Raw genomic sequence first — 18,841 nt, 5'->3', positions numbered from 1 at the left:
GCCCTCTGCGTCCGCGTCTTCCTATATCCATGAGTCCGGCCCCCTCCAGGTGGGGGTCCCGCCCCAGCCAATCTTAACCCCTGTTGATCAGTGTTATTATGTGTCGTCACCAAAATGAGACGTTCATGTAAATCGGTTATAATAATACTCAACAAAACGTGGTGCGTCCCTGTTGTTCTGGCGGCATGGAAACACGTGGAATCCCATCTAATATGGGATTCCAGCCTGTTGAAGGAAGTTCAATGCTAAACTCCACACCAAAGCGCAGGCACACGTTTTATTCTCAAAAACACACATCACGTATATCACTTATCCGCTTCATGTGGGCATTTACATCAAAGAATGGAGGCTAATAAAAAGGATAAGTTCTTTGTTGAGAGAAATGCTTGTGCCAGTCAAGGACTCACACGTGTTTTTGGCATCAGGGCACTAATGCTTCTGTCAACAGACTAAATAGGATTGGAACACGGACAGTACACTGAAAACACCACGCTGGTCATTTTCTCTGAACATTAGGAATCACAACGCAGGACGGGGAATACAACAGATTCTGATGAATATGCACAAATAACGAACAAACATGCATCACAAAGTTAAGTAGAAGACAATGTAAAGCCACTGCTTGCCGTAGCCCCGAACCGTAACCCCCTAACTCCAACCATTGACCCCCTACCCGAGCCCCTAACCTCCTACCCTAGTCCCTAACTCCCTAACCTTAACCCCCCCCTAACTCCAACCATTGACCCTAGCCCCTATCCCCCTACTCTAGCCCCTAACTCTTTAACATTGTCATTGTATTTCTCTAAATATTACTGTTACTATCGTTATGATGGAATGGTGCAGATATACTCGGTTTACATACACCCACCTGTACGACCAGGAGGGTTTTCCCGGTTTTCCCATACGGAAATAGGGGAAAACCGTATTAGTTGGCAGGTATGTAATAGATACCCCCCCCCCCCAAACAAAACACAACATCGATGCTTTATTAATTTTACAATTTAAATGTAAAAATCACTCATTTCTAGAATGTAATGTTTTACACTCCTTAACTTCTATATAATTGACTTGTCTCAGTATTAATGTTTATTATTTTAACTACACTTTTGTGTTGATTTACCACAAACTTATGTCTGTTAATCTGAACTGTGTTTGGATTTCTCCAAATAATTTGTTACACGGAACAACATTTATATTGTTTGAAATGAGTAAGACATGTTTTCACAAGCAAAGAATTTCATGATTATTAATTCTTTTTTTTGGTAATTTGTCTCAAGTTGCTCGAGAACAAAAATCTAACAGAGATTGTGCTTGAAATAAACTCAAGGAAGACAATGTTCACACGAGGTTATAAAGTATCTGTATATGTATATGATCAATACTGCAGTACCGAATAAAATGTTATTTTCATTTCAGACAGATCTGCCGTTAGAGGGCTTCAGAGGAGAAGCTGAGGATGAAGTGGAGGCGAGCTGCATCGGTGGCAACGCTCATCTGATGTCGAGGTTCATGACTTTTGCAGCTTCTTGTTTCATTGCACATGATCTGTGCTCCCGAAACTACGGCCCGAGGGCCGGATACAACCCGCATGCACACTTGGTCCGGTCAGGAATAGTACGGGGTACGGGTCATTAGTTGGATCTTTTGTTTCATAAAAATTATGCTGATAGTGGAGAATATATTAATATTCTGAAGAAAAGCATTCTTCCTTTCATTTAATGATGATCAAACACGACCTGAAAGTTAATGTTCCATGAAGAACCCAGAAAGGTTCTTTGGTTCTGTGTGGCTTTCTGGAAAACAATAAATGTTTGTGTTTAGGCCCCCCTGCGATCGTCACACTTTTTCTGTTAGTGAACCCGCCCCCCCCCCCCCCATGATCAATAGTCAACTGTTCACTCTGTCTATCCACACAAGCACACTTGTCCAAAGAGACTCAGAAACGCTCTGCATTTAGACTACAAAAGCTTATGAGTGGACTGTTCGTTACATTGGACACACTTTGTTCTCTGGGAGGGGCAGCTGGGACAATGGGCCGCAGCGGCTTGGAGAATCATCCGACTTGGAAGTTGCGACGCCACTCACAGGGATCCGGGAAGCAATGGCTGCCATTTCTCCGGTTTGACCCTCGGCAGTAATTCCTTGTCGCTCTGATGTCCGGTTCATGTTGCTGTCCGGGATAGTCCCCGCGCCAGTGAAAAGCTTGATGAGGCACTTCCTGAACTAAAGAGAAAACAAGAACAGGATTTGCAATGACGATGTCTTGGGGACCAAAATAATCAGTCGTTGCAAGTCAAAGGTGTGGCTTTTACGTTTTAAAATCGTGGCTAAAAGTAATAACGGTGTGGTTATTACTTAGTATTGTTGCTGGTATGACGTTTTAAAGGTATGGTAATCATGTTTAAGTTTGTGTAATATAATAATTTTTTGGGGTCTGCATTTGTTCTTGAAAATGACATCATGCACTTAAAATGTTTATGTGATCGTGACCGAGACCTGCCCTCTTGGCAAACTGGTCTACTACTACTACTACTACTACTACTACTACTACAGTACTTTCTTCTTGTCCCGTGAGGGGTCGCCACAGCAAATCAATGTTCTCCACTTCACCCTGTCCTTTGCATCGTCCTCCCCAACACCAGCCACTCTCATGTCCTCCCTCACTACGTCCATGTCTCTTCTCCTGGGTCGTCCTCTAGTCCTGTCCTTCGTCCTCCCCAACACCAACCACTCTCATGTCCTCCCTCACTACGTCCATGTCTCTTCTCCTGGGTCGTCCTCTAGTCCTGTCCTTTGCATCGTCCTCCCCAACACCAGCCACTCTCATGTCCTCCCTCACTACGTCCATGTCTCTTCTCCTGGGCCGTCCTCTAGTCCTGTCCTTTGCATCGTCCTCCCCAACACCAGACACTCTCATGTCCTCCCTCACTACGTCCATGTCTCTTCTCCTGGGCCGTCCTATAGTCCTGTCCTTTGCATCGTCCTCCCCAACACCAGCCACTCTCATGTCCTCCCTCACTACGTCCATGTCTCTTCTCCTGGGTCGTCCTCTAGTCCTGTCCTTCGTCCTCCCCAACACCAACCACTCTCATGTCCTCCCTCACTACGTCCATGTCTCTTCTCCTGGGTCGTCCTCTAGTCCTGTCCTTCGTCCTCCCCAACACCAACCACTCTCATGTCCTCCCTCACTACGTCCATGTCTCTTCTCCTGGGTCGTCCTCTAGTCCTGTCCTTCGTCCTCCCCAACACCAACCACTCTCATGTCCTCCCTCACTACGTCCATGTCTCTTCTCCTGGGTCGTCCTCTAGTCCTGTCCTTTGCATCGTCCTCCCCAACACCAGCCACTCTCATGTCCTCCCTCACTACGTCCATGTCTCTTCTCCTGGGCCGTCCTCTAGTCCTGTCCTTTGCATCGTCCTCCCCAACACCAGACACTCTCATGTCCTTCCTCACTACGTCCATGTCTCTTCTCCTGGGCCGTCCTCTAGTCCTGTTCCCTGGCAGTGATCTGGCGCTATATAAATAAAACTGAATTGAATTGAGTTCCATCTGGCCTATCATGTTTTATTCAGTGCTATTTCCTACATGGAAAACTTTTATTATTGTCATTGTCAACACAGTACAAGTACACAGTACAAGTACAGTGCAACATTGAAACAAGATTTGATGAGTGAGCTTCGGCTGCAGCAAATATCGCGCTACCAACAACTCTCCTTGGAGAAGGTGCAGAAAGCATCAGGTACACAAGACAACACACGGAGAAAGGACCGACACGATGCACTGGGGACGCTGCACTGGGGACGCTGCACTGGGGACGCTGCACTGGGGACGCTGCACTGGGGACGCTGCACTGGGAACGCTGCACTGGGGACGCTGCACTGGGGACGCTGCACTGGGGACGCTGCACAGGGGACGCTGCACTGGGGACGCCGCACCGGGAACGCTGCACTGGGGACGCTGCGCTGGGAACGCGCAGGAATGTTTTCAATGAAAAGCAGGAACCAGGCAAGTTCGGAGAATTGTCCTTCGGGGAGGAGGGGGGGGGGGGGGGGGGGTGCAGTAGGAAGGTTTCCGGGAGCAGATGAGCCAGTTTCTGCCGGTCCTCCCCGGATCGATCCCTGAGCTCTTTTCCAGATCCTCGATTCGGACCATCACACGGTCCCCCAGAGCACCGAAGAGCACTTTCAGATCCATGGTCAATTTATCCAGAACTTTGAAAGCCGCCGTCTTGGAGACTTTCCGGTACACCAGGGCAACTCCCGTCCCGATTAGCAGATGCCCCGCCCCCACCAATAAGCCAAACAGCCAAATATCTTCAGTGTCCTCTACAGATAGGACCGTGAGACAGACCACTCTCCATTTCTCCAGGGATCCATGGTGTAGCCTGCTGCGGGGGTCCCGTCTGGACAGGTGGCCCCCGGAGTCCAATCTTTGGGTGAAAAAATGTGATCAATCGCACTAAGAGACCAGTTAATCAATTCCATGATTTAGTAGACCAGAGGTCAGCACGCAGCGGGTCCTGGAAAGCAGACAGATGAGACGAGACAAAGAATGCAAGCAGGGACGAAAGGCGGAGAGAGGAAAAAAAAAACGTCTGCTCTCGTCAAAGACCGGAAGAAGAATCTACATTGGGCCATCGAGGGCTGTGCCACACCAAAGTAAAACATGGAGCCAACAAAACGGACAGACAGAAAGTGAGGCATAGACAGTGTTCTGAGGTGAAAGTGCAGCGGATTTATTTGTGCTCCTTGTTTCACCCCCTTTCATCCAACCACAATTCCAAGAGTTATCCCTAAACACCAGATTCAAGGGAAAAGGGGATCTGAGGAAGAAGATAGAGCAGGGTGAGGACCACAGACGTTACCCAGCAACTTCCACTGACTCAGTGGCTGGGGGGAGGAGTTGACTCTCGTATTGAGTTTTGATAGGTGCTGGCGTGGTGGACCTGGCATGAGTGAAATCACCATCAAAGAGAAACCCTGTGACCCCGGGCCCAACAAGGGCAGTTGCCAACACAGCCGGTGTGTCAAGGCCAGCACAGCAGCATGGGGCACAGCAGCCCAAAATCCGTACTTGGCTTACGGATAACAAACTGTCACTACACCCTCGTAAAACCGAATCTATTCTTTTTGGGTCTAAACACTCTCTAGGTGAGATAAATGTTAATGATTTCAAGGTCACAGTCGATAATACAGTAATCTCCAGCAAAGAAGAGATTACCTATTTGGGCTGTGTTCTTGACAAATACCTGTCTGGTGATAGTATGGCAACTAAGGTGATCAAAAAAGTCAATCAGAGAACAAGAGTTTTGGGCAGAATGTCTGCTTTTGTCTCCGGACGCTTGCTGGAGCCTCGTTCAGCCCCTCTTTGACTATGCTAGCACCTCCTGGTATTCAAACATCAAAGTGTCCCTGAAAACCAGGCTCCAAACCTCCCAAAACAAACTGATTCGGCTACTCCTCAATCTGGGGCCCATGACCCACCTTCTTCCTGGACATTTTGCTAGCCTAAAATGGCTCAGGGTAGAAGACAGGGTTAAACAACTCAAAATGGGATTGGCATTTAAAATAGTCAATGCAGCTCTGCCCTCAGTCCCCTCAATCCCTGCATACCTGAATAAACACCTCCACAGATTTAGTGACACCCACAGCCACAACACTAGAGGGAGCTCAAACAACAACCTGATTACCCCCTCCTACAGGACTAACATGGGTAAATCATCTTTTTACAATACTGCCCCCCAAGGGTGGAACTGTTTGACTCCTGCCCTCAAAACATGCACCTCTTTGGCCTCCTTCAAAACGGCCCTAAAAATACACCTTTCAGGGGGACAGAAACGGAGATAGTCATCACGACTCTCTCCGGATCAACCCCCCCCCCCCCCACCACCACCCCCTTTTTTGTCCTCCTAAGTTGCACATATTAAGTGTCTTTGTAATTTATTGTAATTTATTGTCAGTTATTGTCATTCATTGTCATTCATTGTCATTTTGCATCTGTGGTGTCATTTATTTTAAATTTATTGTTGGTTTGCATCTGTGGTGTAAAATTATTTTTATTTTTCTATTGTTATTCTGCATCAATTGAGTAATTTATTTGTACTAAGGACTTTCAACGGGATGTTTGACTTAATTTGTACTGTAATACATGCTACTGTGTGACTGTACTTGTACTGTAATACATGCTACTGTGTGACTGTACTTGTACTCTAACATTCTATCTAATAAATATATTCATCATCATCAGGCCGGCCCCCAGCCCCCCATCAATCATGACCACCCGCCCCCCACTAGCACCACCACCAACGCCATCCCCTGCCCATGGTACCATATTGTAAAGGTTTTGGTACTGGGTTTTAGTTAGTTCCTCCCGTTCCCATTGGAACATTGGGTGATGAGTCCCCTCCGTGTGCTCCGGTCCCTGGCGACCCTTCTTGCTCCATGCCAGCTGACTCCCAGCTCACTTAGGTCTTCCTTGGCTGTCCGGCTCCACGTAATCTTTGGCCTCCCGCTCTTTCTCTTTCCACCCTCTGGCATCCAATCCATTGCCACACTTGCCGGTCTCTCTCTTGGCAGCCGGAGTGCATGTACTGGGTTTTAATGGTCACGTAATCTGATTTGAAAGGTGTAGGTATGTTTTAAAAGAGTGGGTACTGCATGTGCTGGTCTGGTAATTAATTTTGATAGGTACAGGTACTGGATTTAATGGTGAAAGTACTTGTTTTTAAAGGTTTGGGTAAATAGTATAAAAGGAGTGGCAATTAGGTTATAAAGTTATGGTTATTTAGATTTAAAATTGTAGGTACACAATTAAAATAAATATAAAGGTGAGTACTTAGTTTTAAAATGTTTAAAGGTGTGAGTACAGGGTATAAACATGTGTGAAAAAGGTTTTAAATGTGTAGTTGTTGGGTTTCAAAGGTTTGGATTTTAGGTTTTAAAATTATCTGTACAAAATTATTACACTATATAGGGTTGGCACTATGATTTTAATGTGTGGGTACTGGATTTTGAAGGTGTGGAAATAAAGTTTTAGCGGTCTGGGTATTAGGTTTTAAAATTGAGGGTACAAAATTAAAATGGTGCAGATGAGTTCTGTGTTCATAGGTGTGTGTCGTGGGTCTTAAAGAACTTGTGGGCACTGAGTAATAAGATTTTGGATCAAAAGGTGTGGGTACTGTCCCCCTTGAACTTCCACCTTATTTTGGTGGGGGGAGGTTGAGTACCCCAATGATCCCAGGGATAATGCTATCGTGGGCCTTATGCTCCTGGTGGGGTCTACTGCCCTAGGCACATTTCTAGGCACAGAGATGACATTTTTTGGTCCCCAAACCAGACCCACTCCGGCCCCTGGCTGCTCCTATAAAGTCTGCCCATAAAGATTATGAACAGGTGAACGAGGGCAGCCCTGCCAGAGTCCAACATATACTTGGGACAGGAACAGTGCCAGCAATGAGAACCAAGCTCTGACTCCAATCATACAGGGAGTCTAGACAGCCCCCAGTAAAGGTCCCTGGACGCCATACCCCCGAAGCATCCTCCACAAGATGCTACGAGGGACGTGGTCAAATGCCTTCTCCAAATCCACAAAACATATAGACCCTTTGGGCAAACTCCCATGAACCCTGGAGCACCCGATGGAGGGTGTAGAGTTGGTCCAGTGTCCCACGACTGAGACCAAAACCACATTCGCAACAAGCAGTGTATTATTTTATATTTACAGTTAATGATCATTTTCACTGTTCTTTGTCACTTTTGCAAAGTCTATCCAGCATCCTGCTTTTGCAATGGTTGGTTCAATTGATCCACTATCACTGCATCTTAGACAGAAGTAACACCTTTCTGAATGAGCTTGGATATGAGTTGCATAAATTATTGACCTGTAATTGACCGGTGGCTGAGGGAACCTCGAGAACCCAGCGAGAACCCACGCAGACACATGAGAATGTGCAACCTCAACCCAGAAAAGTCCCAGATGAATTTGATCCCGGGGCATTCTTGCCATCCTGCGTTCATGAATCAGGTTCTTGTCGAACATTAAACCTCAATGTTACCTGTTTGTTCATGAAGACGTAGATGATTGGATTGTAGACAGCAGCTGTCTTGGAAAAGAAGGCAGGAATGGAAGCCAACCTGGGGTCGAGTTTAATGGTCGGATGAGCTGTGACCAATATGGAGAAGGCTGCATATGGTGTCCAGCAAACCATGAACGCAACAATCATCACCACCACCATGCGGGTCACCTGCCGCTCCGGTTTCCTGGCTGTGGCCAAACGACCATGAGATACCTGGAGTGAACACAGTGCCGGTGCAAGCTGTACATTACATGCTGTTTTGTTTTAGACGTGTAATGCATACAAACAAAAACAAATCTATTTTTTAAACAAACGGACACTAACATATTTCTGTGCTCCAAATAGTTCGTACATAATTTTCAGCATTTTGGAGTCAGCCAGCTCCTTGTTCCCTAAGATGCATTATAAATGGTAGACTTTATTCAACTACAATAATAATAATGCATCAGCATGTGCGCACACAGCTGAAGGAGTTGATGAGGTTCAGGAAGCCAGTTGGGATGCCTCTGTCACCTCCATTTACAGGGCTTAGAGCAGTGCTTCTCAAATGGAGGGGGGCACGGTGCGATGTCAGGGGGGGGGGGGGCGCCTGTGACCGTGGAGAAAATGCTTTTTTTGCCTTACGAGATTAAAGTGTAATTGCACATCCACTCCAGTAGTTGGCAGTGGCGCCCTGGTTGTCAGACTGCGCGCAGGGAGTATTAGCAGAAGAAGAGCGGTTGTAAACAAACAATCTACGGTGGAAGAAAGAATTGTGCTAAAAGCACAATTCTTTTTTCATTTTGGTTTTGTAGGTTAAAGTGTTTTATATTTTGTGCTCCCTAGTTAATGTTGCTGATCAATTTTAATGTATTATTATTTATTGATGTTATTTAATTAAATTTATTATTTAATTGTAAAAATTGTAGTTTAAGGATTAAAATGTCAGGCAAATTGATGCACTTCAAATATTTTCTGTTGCAGACCAAAAAAATGGTAATGAAGTTATTCTTTGTTGTAAGTTGATCTATATTTCTTTCTTTTTCATATTTCTTTGTATGTTAATAAGGATACAAGAGTGATTTTCTTTTCGAGGGGAGGGGGGAGGGCGTTACAGAAAATAATTGAGAAGCACTGGCTGAGAGTAAGAAAACACAGGAGTCGATCCCGAACTCTCTGTAAGGATTAAGCATCTCATAGAACATGGGAAAGCTTCAAGTTCCCCAACATGACCGTTCTGGGCATGATTGGTGGTTCTTTAAACTACTACTGTACTTGTAGAGCGGGTAATCCGCGATTATCCTCTAATCTGGACCAACAGTTTGAATCCTGGCTCCACATGTCGAAGTGTCCATGGGCAAGACTCTGAACCCCAAATTGCTCAGTGGGCCTGGCAGCGCCTTGCAGTCGCCCACCGGAGGGTGAATGGGTGAATGTGAGTCCTCATGTAAAAGCACTTTGGACACCGCCAGGGTGGGAAAGCCCGATATAAGTACAGTCCGTTTACATCTACTTCCAGTTCGTCTTGGTTGCGACAGCAACTCAACGTTCTCCACTTCACCCTGTCCTTCGCATCGTCCTCCCCAACACCAGCCACTCTCATGTCCTCCCTCACTACGTCCATGTCTCTTCTCCTGGGTCGTCCTCTAGCCCTGTCCTTTGCATCGTCCTCCCCAACACCAGCCACTCTCATGTCCTCCCTCACTACGTCCATGTCTCTTCTCCTGGGTCGTCCTCTAGTCCTGTCCTTTGCATCGTCCACCCCAACACCAGCCACTCTCATGTCCTCCCTCACTACGTCCATGTCTCTTCTCCTGGGTCGTCCTCTAGTCCTGTCCTTTGCATCGTCCTCCCAACACCAGCCACTCTCATGTCCTCCCTCACTACGTCCATGTCTCTTCTCCTGGGTCGTCCTCTAGTCCTGTCCTTTGCATCGTCCACCCCAACACCAGCCACTCTCATGTCCTCCCTCACTACGTCCATGTCTCTTCTCCTGGGTCGTCCTCTAGCCCTGTCCTTTGCATCGTCCTCCCCAACACCAGCCACTCTCATGTCCTCCCTCACTACGTCCATGTCTCTTCTCCTGGGTCGTCCTCTAGCCCTGTCCTTTGCATCGTCCTCCCCAACACCAGCCACTCTCATGTCCTCCCTCACTACGTCCATGTCTCTTCTCCTGGGTCGTCCTCTAGTCCTGTCCTTTGCATCGTCCACCCCAACACCAGCCACTCTCATGTCCTCCCTCACTACGTCCATGTCTCTTCTCCTGGGTCGTCCTCTAGTCCTGTCCTTTGCATCGTCCTCCCAACACCAGCCACTCTCATGTCCTCCCTCACTACGTCCATGTCTCTTCTCCTGGGTCGTCCTCTAGTCCTGTCCTTTGCATCGTCCTCCCAACACCAGCCACTCTCATGTCCTCCCTCACTACGTCCATGTCTCTTCTCCTGGGTCGTCCTCTAGTCCTGTCCTTTGCATCGTCCTCCCCAACACCAGCCACTCTCATGTCCTCCCTCACTACGTCCATGTCTCTTCTCCTGGGTCGTCCTCTAGTCCTGTTCCCTGGCAGTTCCATCCTCAGCATCCTTCTACCGATATAGTCCCTGTCTCTCCTCTGGACATGTCCAAACCATCAAAGTCTGGTCTCTCTGACCTTGTCTCCAAAACGTCTAACCTTCACTGTCCCTCTTATTGTCTCATTTCTAATCCTGTCCAATCTGGTCACTCCCAAAGAGAACCTCAGCATCTTCATCTCCTCCACTTCTAGCTCCGCCTCCTGTCTGTTCCTCAGAGACACTGTCTCTAAGCCGTCCATCATGGCTGTCCTCACCACTGTCTCTAAGCCGTCCATCATGGCTGTCCTCACCACTGTCTCTAAGCGTCCATCATGGCTGTCCTCACCACTGTCTCTAAGCCGTCCATCATGGCTGTCCTCACCACTGTCTCTAAGCCGTCCACCATGAGCCTAGGTTCTGTCCAAGGTTTCTGCCTGTTAAAGGGTAGTTTTTCTTGCCTCCGTCTCCAAAGTTCTTGCTCTTGTGGGTCAAGCTGGGTTCTGTCTTTCCCTGCTAATCCTGTAAAGTGCCTTGAGACGACTTCCTGTTGTGATCTGGTGTTATAGAAATAAAAATGAATTGAATTATGTCAAGAATAAAAAAGACGCCCCTTTCAGCACGGACTGTGGAAAGGCATGGAAGTGGAAATGGATGGATGGAACATATACTACCGAGTATTCTATTGCATAGTAACAAAGCGTCATTGAATTATTTATACTGCATCCAGTGATTTTCAACTCACAGGCTGAGCAAGCAGCTGACTAAAGTCTGACTGCAATATAAAACTACAAATGCTAATGCTAGCAATAAGGATTCTCCTCTAGAACACTCTGCACTAACTCCTCCTTCAAGATAACTCCTCCTCCATTCCTCTTTCCTCTCCTCCGTTATAAACAACTTGAATCCTTGAAACTTGAATCTCTCTCTCTCTCTCTCTCTCTCTCTCTCTCTCTCTACCCAGCCGGTCAGACAGATGGCCGTCCACCATGAGCCTAGGTTCTGTCCAAGGTTTCTGCCTGTTAAAGGGAAGTTTTTCCTTGCCTCCGTCTCCAGAGTTCTTGCTCTTGTGGGTCAAGTTGGGTTCTGTGTTTCCCTGCTAATCCTCTAAAGTCCTTGAGACGACTTCCTGTTGTGATTTGGCGCTATAGAGATAAATAAAACTGAATTGAATCAAATTGAATTGAAATCCTTCTCCTCAGCTTCCAGCCTTGCTTCCTGTCCTCCTGGTCTCCTGGACACACATCAATCTTCCTCCTCTTCTCCGTCTCTTTAAACTGTAAATCTAGAGTTGTACTTCAGTCATACACCATTAGCAGTCATTGGCCAAGAGCTGATATCTCCTTGGATAAAAAGATAAACGTGTGTTTTTCAGCAAACTAAGATATTTTATATTTATGGCATGCCATTCAGGAACTTATTATATATATATATCAAAAGTGAGGTCTGAGAATATGGACCGAACTCTGGAATATATATATGAAAAGTCTGAGAATATGGACCAAACTCTGGAATATATATTTGAAAAGTCTGAGAATATGGACCGAACTCTGGAATATATATTTTGATACATTTTCATATATATATTCAGACATTTTCATATATATATTCAGACTTTTTTCGGTGCACGGGAATATACACATGAAAACCGCGGTGTCGTGGTTAGGTTGAAACGCTCCTCTTAGACAGGATGTTTGACTGTATTTGTACTGTAATACATGCTACTGTATGACTGTATTTGTACTGTAATACATGCTACTGTATGACTGTATTTGTACTGTAATACATGCTGTGGGTGTCCGTCTGACGCGCGGCAAGTCACGTGATGACTGGCGTGCCGACAGCTGTTCGTCACGCCCCCTCGCTGGCCAAACTGTTCTGGCTTTATACGGCACTTGACGGGTCACGTGATGGGGTCGAAGCTGCCTGCCCCGGAACATGCATAGCGCCGTATAAAGCCAGAACGGCGCTATGCATGTTCCGGGGCAGGCAGCTTCAACCCCATCACGGACACCTACAGCATGTATTACAGTACAAGTACAATCAAACATCCTGTCTAAGAGGAGCGTTTCAAAAAAGCCCTCGCAGATTTGTTTCAGGGCGTTCGTTATCTCCTCATTGAGGATTGCCGGCACTAGATTCCGAGCTGACTCGCTCAGTGATGACGCAAGATCGCAGCTGCGCCGTGATGATGATGAATATATTTATTAGATAAAATGTATTTATTAGATGGAATGTTAGAGTACAAGTACAGTCAGACAGCAGCATGTCTTACAGTACAAATATCCTGTCGAAGTGGAGGATTTCAAAAAAGGGCCTGTGGATTTGTTTCCGTTGAAAGTCATAAATTAGTCTCCCCGACCGGGAATCGAACAGGTGCAAAAGGGGTGTGAGCGCGGAACCCTAACCACTACACCGCAACGTCTGAATATATGTGTTCCCTTGCCTGAATATATATATGAAAATGTCTGAATATATATTTGAAAATATCCAAATATATATATCAAAATATATATTCCAGAGTTCGGTCCATATTCTCAGACTTTTCAAATATATATTCCAGAGTTCGGTCCATATTCTCAGACTTTTCAAATATATATTCCAGAGTTCGGTCCATATTCTCAGACCTCACTTTTGATATATATATATAATAAGTTCCTGAACGGCATGCCATATATATTCCTTCCATAGAATGGATAGAAGTCAATGACATTTCACAGATGCTTTGTTTGGGGCTCATGTTGGACTCAATCTGTTTCTTCGACTGACTCCTTTTTACCGTATTAGGCACATTGTTTGATGTGAATCGTCTCAGTCTGCTCTGATAAAGGATATAGTCGAAAAACATCAGCACAAGCTACATTTTTCCAATTTATTCTTGATTTTCTCGTTGCCAGAAATTCAAAAATGTTTTAAAAAGCATTTTAAAAGTTATTGTTTTGTTAGTATTTTTTAACATTAGTAATACTATTACTATTAGCAAAAAAAATAAAATAATCAACTGCACTCTGGTCCTCAGAGAACTGAACAAGCCTCTTGGATGAGAGGTGAAAAGTCTTCAACCAAACTTATAATCCAATGCATTGATTTTATTTGCCGCTGTTCAAGGCACCTAAAGATGATTTACATTGTACATTTTTAATTCACTCCATACTTGGTGGTGGTGAAGAAGCTACTAATGTAGATACAGCTGCCCTGGGGTAGATACAGCTGCCCCGGGGCAGACTGGCAGGAGCCAGGCTGCCAATTTGCGCCATCAGTCCTCCTGACCACGACCGACATTCACTCGCTCACTACATTCACACAGGCATATGATTATTATTCTTTACAGGACATATAAAATGCAGTTAACATACTGAAAACACACAGTAAAAACTTCGGCAATGAACTGTATTTGTACTGAGAAACTGCTATGATCCTAAGTTACCATTTGGAGAAAAATAGTGCAGTACCTTTCTGTTGGTATTGCATAGTCTGAAATTGTAATTACTTTTATTTTACACCATATACATTAACTGAAAATGATGTGTGAAAGAACAAAAGTCTCCCAAAGAAGCACAATTTAATCTGCATCTTTTACAATCGTGTTCATGAATGAATTCCGTGCGTTGTGTGAGAGCTCAGACTGACCTTCCAGAGTTTCCGCAGAAGCTTCCCATAACAGAAAAATATGACTCCGAGAGGCAGAATGAAGCAGGTGCTGAAAAAGGTGATGATGTAGCTGTGGTCTCTCGTGTTGGTTGAATACCTGTCCAGAGCACAAAGACGTCCACATTCACCTCAGATCTAGAGTCATCACAGACGAGGTACAAGTACAAGCAGATCTAGAGTCATCACAGACGAGGTACAAGTACAAGCAGATCTAGAGTCATCACAGACGAGGTACAAGTACAAGCAGATCTAGAGTCATCACAGACGAGGTACAAGTACAAGCAGATCTAGAGTCATCACAGACGAGGTACAAGTACAAGCAGATCTAGAGTCATCACAGACGAGGTACAAGTACAAGCAGATCTAGAGTCATCACAGACGAGGTACAAGTACAAGCAGATCTAGAGTCATCACAGACGAGGTACAAGTACAAGCAGATCTAGAGTCATCACAGACTAAGTATAATACTAAATACTAAACTAAATACTTTTTATTGATTTGTCCCTCGGAGGGCAGTTTGGTTTCCAGCAGTTACACTTTCTAACTGTCGTCTGCTGCTGGTCGCCGCGTGCGCATGCGCCCGGGGGCAATGTGGGTGAAGCGTCTTGCCTAAGGGCACAACGACAGCGTACGCATGAGCCTGAGCCGGGAATCGAACCCCCAACCTCTCGATCGTAGGACGAGCCTCTCAACCACTGCCCCACCATCGCCCGCAAGTACATCTTTTTAGACTTCTTTTAAAACTCAATAAATGACCTAGTTGGGCAGCATGGTGGCACAGTGGGTAGCGCTGTTACCTGACAGCAGGAAGGTTCCGGGTTCCCTTCCTTCCTGTGTTTAGTTCGTATGTTCTCTGCGTCTACGTGGCCTTCGTGGTGTGAGTGACTGTGTGTGTGTGTGTGTGTGTGTGTGTGTGTTCCTGTGCGGCCCGACGCGCTGGCGACATGTCTGGGGTGTGCCCTGCCTCTCGACTGTAGTCGGCTGGCACAGCGGCTGTAGACGAGATGATTGGCCGTCTCGTCTACAAGAACAGTAATGGATGGATGGAACGTATATTACCGAGTATTCTACTGCGTAGTAACAGCGCGTCATTGAATTAGTGCTGTGAAGCACTTCCAGACGGCATCGCTCTCTGGAAAGGTTCTGAAGGACATTGTCTCCGGCTCGTTGCAGAGGAACAAGCTAACCCCGCTAACCTGATTGATTGCTCACCTTGTTATAAATGATCGGGTATTTCTCCTACGTTTATGCGCTGAGTCGCCATATTTCAAAATAAACTTCACCAGCGGAGTCACTTGAATCGAGTTTTTTGATTATAATTATTTCTTATTAGAAAGGATTTTTGTTTACTGATATAATGATTATTAGTTAAGGAACAAAATGTTGTTTATTGTCTGTTGATGTTTGCATGAAGGCCGGTCCGTGAAAATATTGTGTCGATGAAACCGGGCCGTGGAGCAGAAACGGTCGGGGACCGCTGCTCTAGGTTACCATAAAGTAAACATCTGGTATTAATGACGTCACTTACAATCGACGACTTCTTCCCACCGATGAAAATCAGTTTGAGGCCTTTTATGATTTACTTTTGTTCTTCCACTACTCGTTTAATGATCTCCAGCTGTGAGATTATAATCTTCTTTTGTGTGTTTGCTTGTATGAAGGGGCTTCTCTGTGAACCTCTTTCAATGAAACTGAATCTGAACATTGGAGCTCGCTGTGCTGCCACCATGTGGTCAAAAAATGAACTCGGCAGGTTTGAAGTTGGATTTGTTTGAGGTCCAAAAGAAAAACTTTGCTTCAATGGCCATTTTTACTTTTAAAATGTACAGGAAATGTGTGTGTACATGCACTGTGAGACATGCACTAACACTAACCGTCCATTTCAGCTGCGAATAAAAAGAACGCATTTCAGGATACGCACATTTTACCTACTTCTCAGCTCATAGTGACATTTTGTAGAAGAGAAACAGACGCTTTTAACAACGCAAAACAACAACAACAACTTTGACTTATGGCAACGGGACACTACAGATGAGCAAAACAGCACAACAAAGACTGACACGGTTCTGTGTGTCAGGCTGTGGGGCCAGACCCCATGGCCACGCCCATTCCAGTTAACAATTACAACATCTGGTCCTGGACCTGCTAGTAAGGAATATAGAATTAAATCTGTGTTGATTCAAGCGCCGAAAATGAATTTGACATCAGGTCAAATCATTAAGACACAAATATCAGGAGGATCAAAGGAGAAGAGAGTGACTGTGGTGCCGCTAAATGTCTTTGACCTCCGTCCCTCTGAGGTCAAAGGCATCGCTCTTTGTGATGCTCGATTCTCACCAGTCGGGCTCACAGGTGGTTCCGATCTTGCTGATACAGTATCTGTTCCAGCCTAACACGGGAGGGAAGGTCCAGACGAAGGAGAAGGTCCACACAAATACCAGACCGAGGACCGCATGCTTCGCTTGCAGCCGGACGTTCCCCAGAGGCCGGCAGATGACGAAGAACCGTTCGAAGGACAGGATGGCGAGAGACCAGAGCGCCACGATGCCTGGAGCAAAGAAACGGCAGAGCGGGGACACAAAGGCCGTCAGAATCAAAGGTCCTGGAACAGGTCCCACATTCTACCTCTGTCCACAAGTTAACGCAGGTCCCAGACACTGCAGGACAGCGTCCCTCATTTCTGTCTCTAAGAGATGCTGCAGGACAGCGTCCCTCGTTTCTGTCTCAAACAGATGCTGCAGGACAGCGTCCCTCATTTCTGTCTCAAACAGATGCTGCAGGACAGCGTCCCTCATTTCTGTCTCAAACAGATGCTGCAGGACAGCGTCCCTCATTTCTGTCTCAAACAGTAACAAACATTGTCTTGGAACGTCCCGGGAAGACAAAGACAAAGACAAGACGGGACGGGAGGTCAAACCTACCGAAGAAGGTGACGGCGAAGCCCTCCAGGACGCACGCCCCCCTCCCCAGGAAGAAGTATCCCTTGGCGTTGGTCATGAAGCTGATCACCCCCCCGCTGAGGGACACCAGGAAGTCCGCGAGGGACAGATTCACGATGATGTAGTTGAGCGGCTGCCGGAGCTGCTTGAACCTGAACGTGACGAACATGACGACGAAGTTCTCGCAGAGCGACAGCGACGTGACGACGAACATGAGCGCGGCCAGGACGGCGAAGTTCCACGGCGCGACGTTCCGAACGGGCCCGCTGAACGGGTCGTCGGTGGCGGGCGTGGACGAGGAGCTCAGATCCTCCATGGCCAGAGAGCGGGACGGGGAGCCGAACCGGGAGCCGAACCGGGAGCCGAACCGGGAGCCGAGCCGGGAGCCGAACCGGGAGCCGAGCCGGGAGCCGAGCCGGGAGCCGAGCCGGGAGTCGAACCGGGAGCCGAACCGGGAGCCGAGCCGGGAGTCGAACCGGGAGCCGAGCCGGGAGCCGAACCGGGAGCGGAGCCGAACCGGGACAAGATGCTTCTCTGTCCTCCAAACTTCATTCAGTCGCGCTCGGACGCGCTCCGGTCCTGACGCTGCGCGCGCGCGCTTCGGAGCGTCCTGCGCTCTGGTGCTCTTCTTTCACAAAGTTCTGCTCTTTAAGTCCCGTGCGTGTGACTGACGCGCAAATCCGCACCCAGACGTGGACTCAAAGCGGGGGGGGGGGGGGGGGCAGCCTCCTATACAGGGGGGGGGGGGGGGCAGCCTCCTCCCCTCTGCTCTGTGAGTTTGTTCAAACATCAAATAGTGATGAGATTAATTCTGAACCTTTTTGCATGAGACTGAAGAGACCAATATGTCTGTCTGCCTGCCTGCCTGTCTGTCTGTCTGCCTGCCTGCCTGCCTGCCTGCCCGCCTGCCTTCCCGCCTGCCTGCCCGCCTGCCTGCCTGCCCGCCTGCCTGCCCGCCTGCCCGCCCGCCTGCCTGCCTGCCCGCCTTCCTGCCTGCCTGCCCGCCTGCCTGCCTGCCTGCCTGCCTGCCCGCCTTCCTGCCCACCTGCCTGCCCGCCTGCCTGCCCGCCTGCCTGCCCGCCTGCCTGCCTGCCCGCCTTCCTGCCCGCCTGTCTATCTGCCTGCCTGCCTGCCCGCCTGCCTGCCTATCCAGGACTGAGAGTATTAATGTTAATGTGTGGAGCCCACACAGAAGGACGGGCTGGCGTCAACAAGAACAACAACAACAACAACAAGAACAACCAGAACAACACACTGCAGCCGTAATACTAAAGACAGCCTGACAGAAAGACAGCGGTACCGTGTGTGGACCAGCATCTGTCTCAGGGTGGACCAGCATCTGTCAATCAATCAATCAATCAATCAATCAATAGTGGCCTCATTTTGAATTTACTAAGGTCTCATCGCCAAGAAGGTGAAATGGGCCGATCGATGAGACTCCTAACGTTTGAGGGCCTCAAGGCTAAAGTTGGCTTTGATGTCATTTAGGGTGCTTTCACACTGCGCCGTTTGCTCCCTTTTAAACTGACCAGAGTTCCTTTCCTCGGATATTCCGCTCCTTTTGGGCCAGTGGGAACGCGCATCCGGACTCTGGAGAGGATCAAAAAAGTCTTCCTGAAAAGGAGGGTCTCGGTTCCTTTGGGCGGAGCAA

The 18,841-nt window shown here is 47.3% G+C and overlaps 1 protein-coding gene across 1 annotated transcript; it reads right to left on the bottom strand.

The window, feature by feature from the left end:
- Window positions 1-1,986: 1,986 nt before the first annotated feature.
- On the bottom strand, window positions 1,987-17,479 carry LOC137895809 (opsin-VA-like). The gene is made up of 5 exons (XM_068741322.1): window positions 17,173-17,479; window positions 16,589-16,799; window positions 14,231-14,348; window positions 8,055-8,288; window positions 1,987-2,223 (listed from the first exon to the last, which is right to left on the bottom strand). Exons 1-5 carry the CDS (start codon window positions 17,402-17,404, stop codon window positions 1,987-1,989), a joined length of 1,032 nt encoding a protein of 343 aa, XP_068597423.1. The 5' UTR covers window positions 17,405-17,479.
- Window positions 17,480-18,841: the final 1,362 nt, after the last annotated feature.

This window comes from Brachionichthys hirsutus, chromosome 7, assembly GCF_040956055.1.
Source record: "Brachionichthys hirsutus isolate HB-005 chromosome 7, CSIRO-AGI_Bhir_v1, whole genome shotgun sequence".
In the NCBI taxonomy this organism is placed as follows: Eukaryota; Metazoa; Chordata; class Actinopteri; order Lophiiformes; family Brachionichthyidae; genus Brachionichthys; species Brachionichthys hirsutus.
Note: the sequence above shows the minus strand (reverse complement) of the source record. Positions and strands in the feature narration are given on the sequence as shown.

Bases quoted from the DNA above. Each gene is read 5' to 3' on its own strand.
- LOC137895809 (XM_068741322.1), bottom strand. From the start codon at position 17,404: ATGTTCGTCGTCACGTCGCTGTCGCTCTGCGAGAACTTCGTCGTCATG. The intron at 16,800-17,172 runs GTAGGTTTGACC...TCTTTGCTCCAG, and splicing joins CTTCGCCGTCACCTTCTTCG to GCATCGTGGCGCTCTGGTCT. The intron at 8,289-14,230 runs GTCAGTCTGAGC...TGTTCACTCCAG, and splicing joins TTCTGCGGAAACTCTGGAAG to GTATCTCATGGTCGTTTGGC.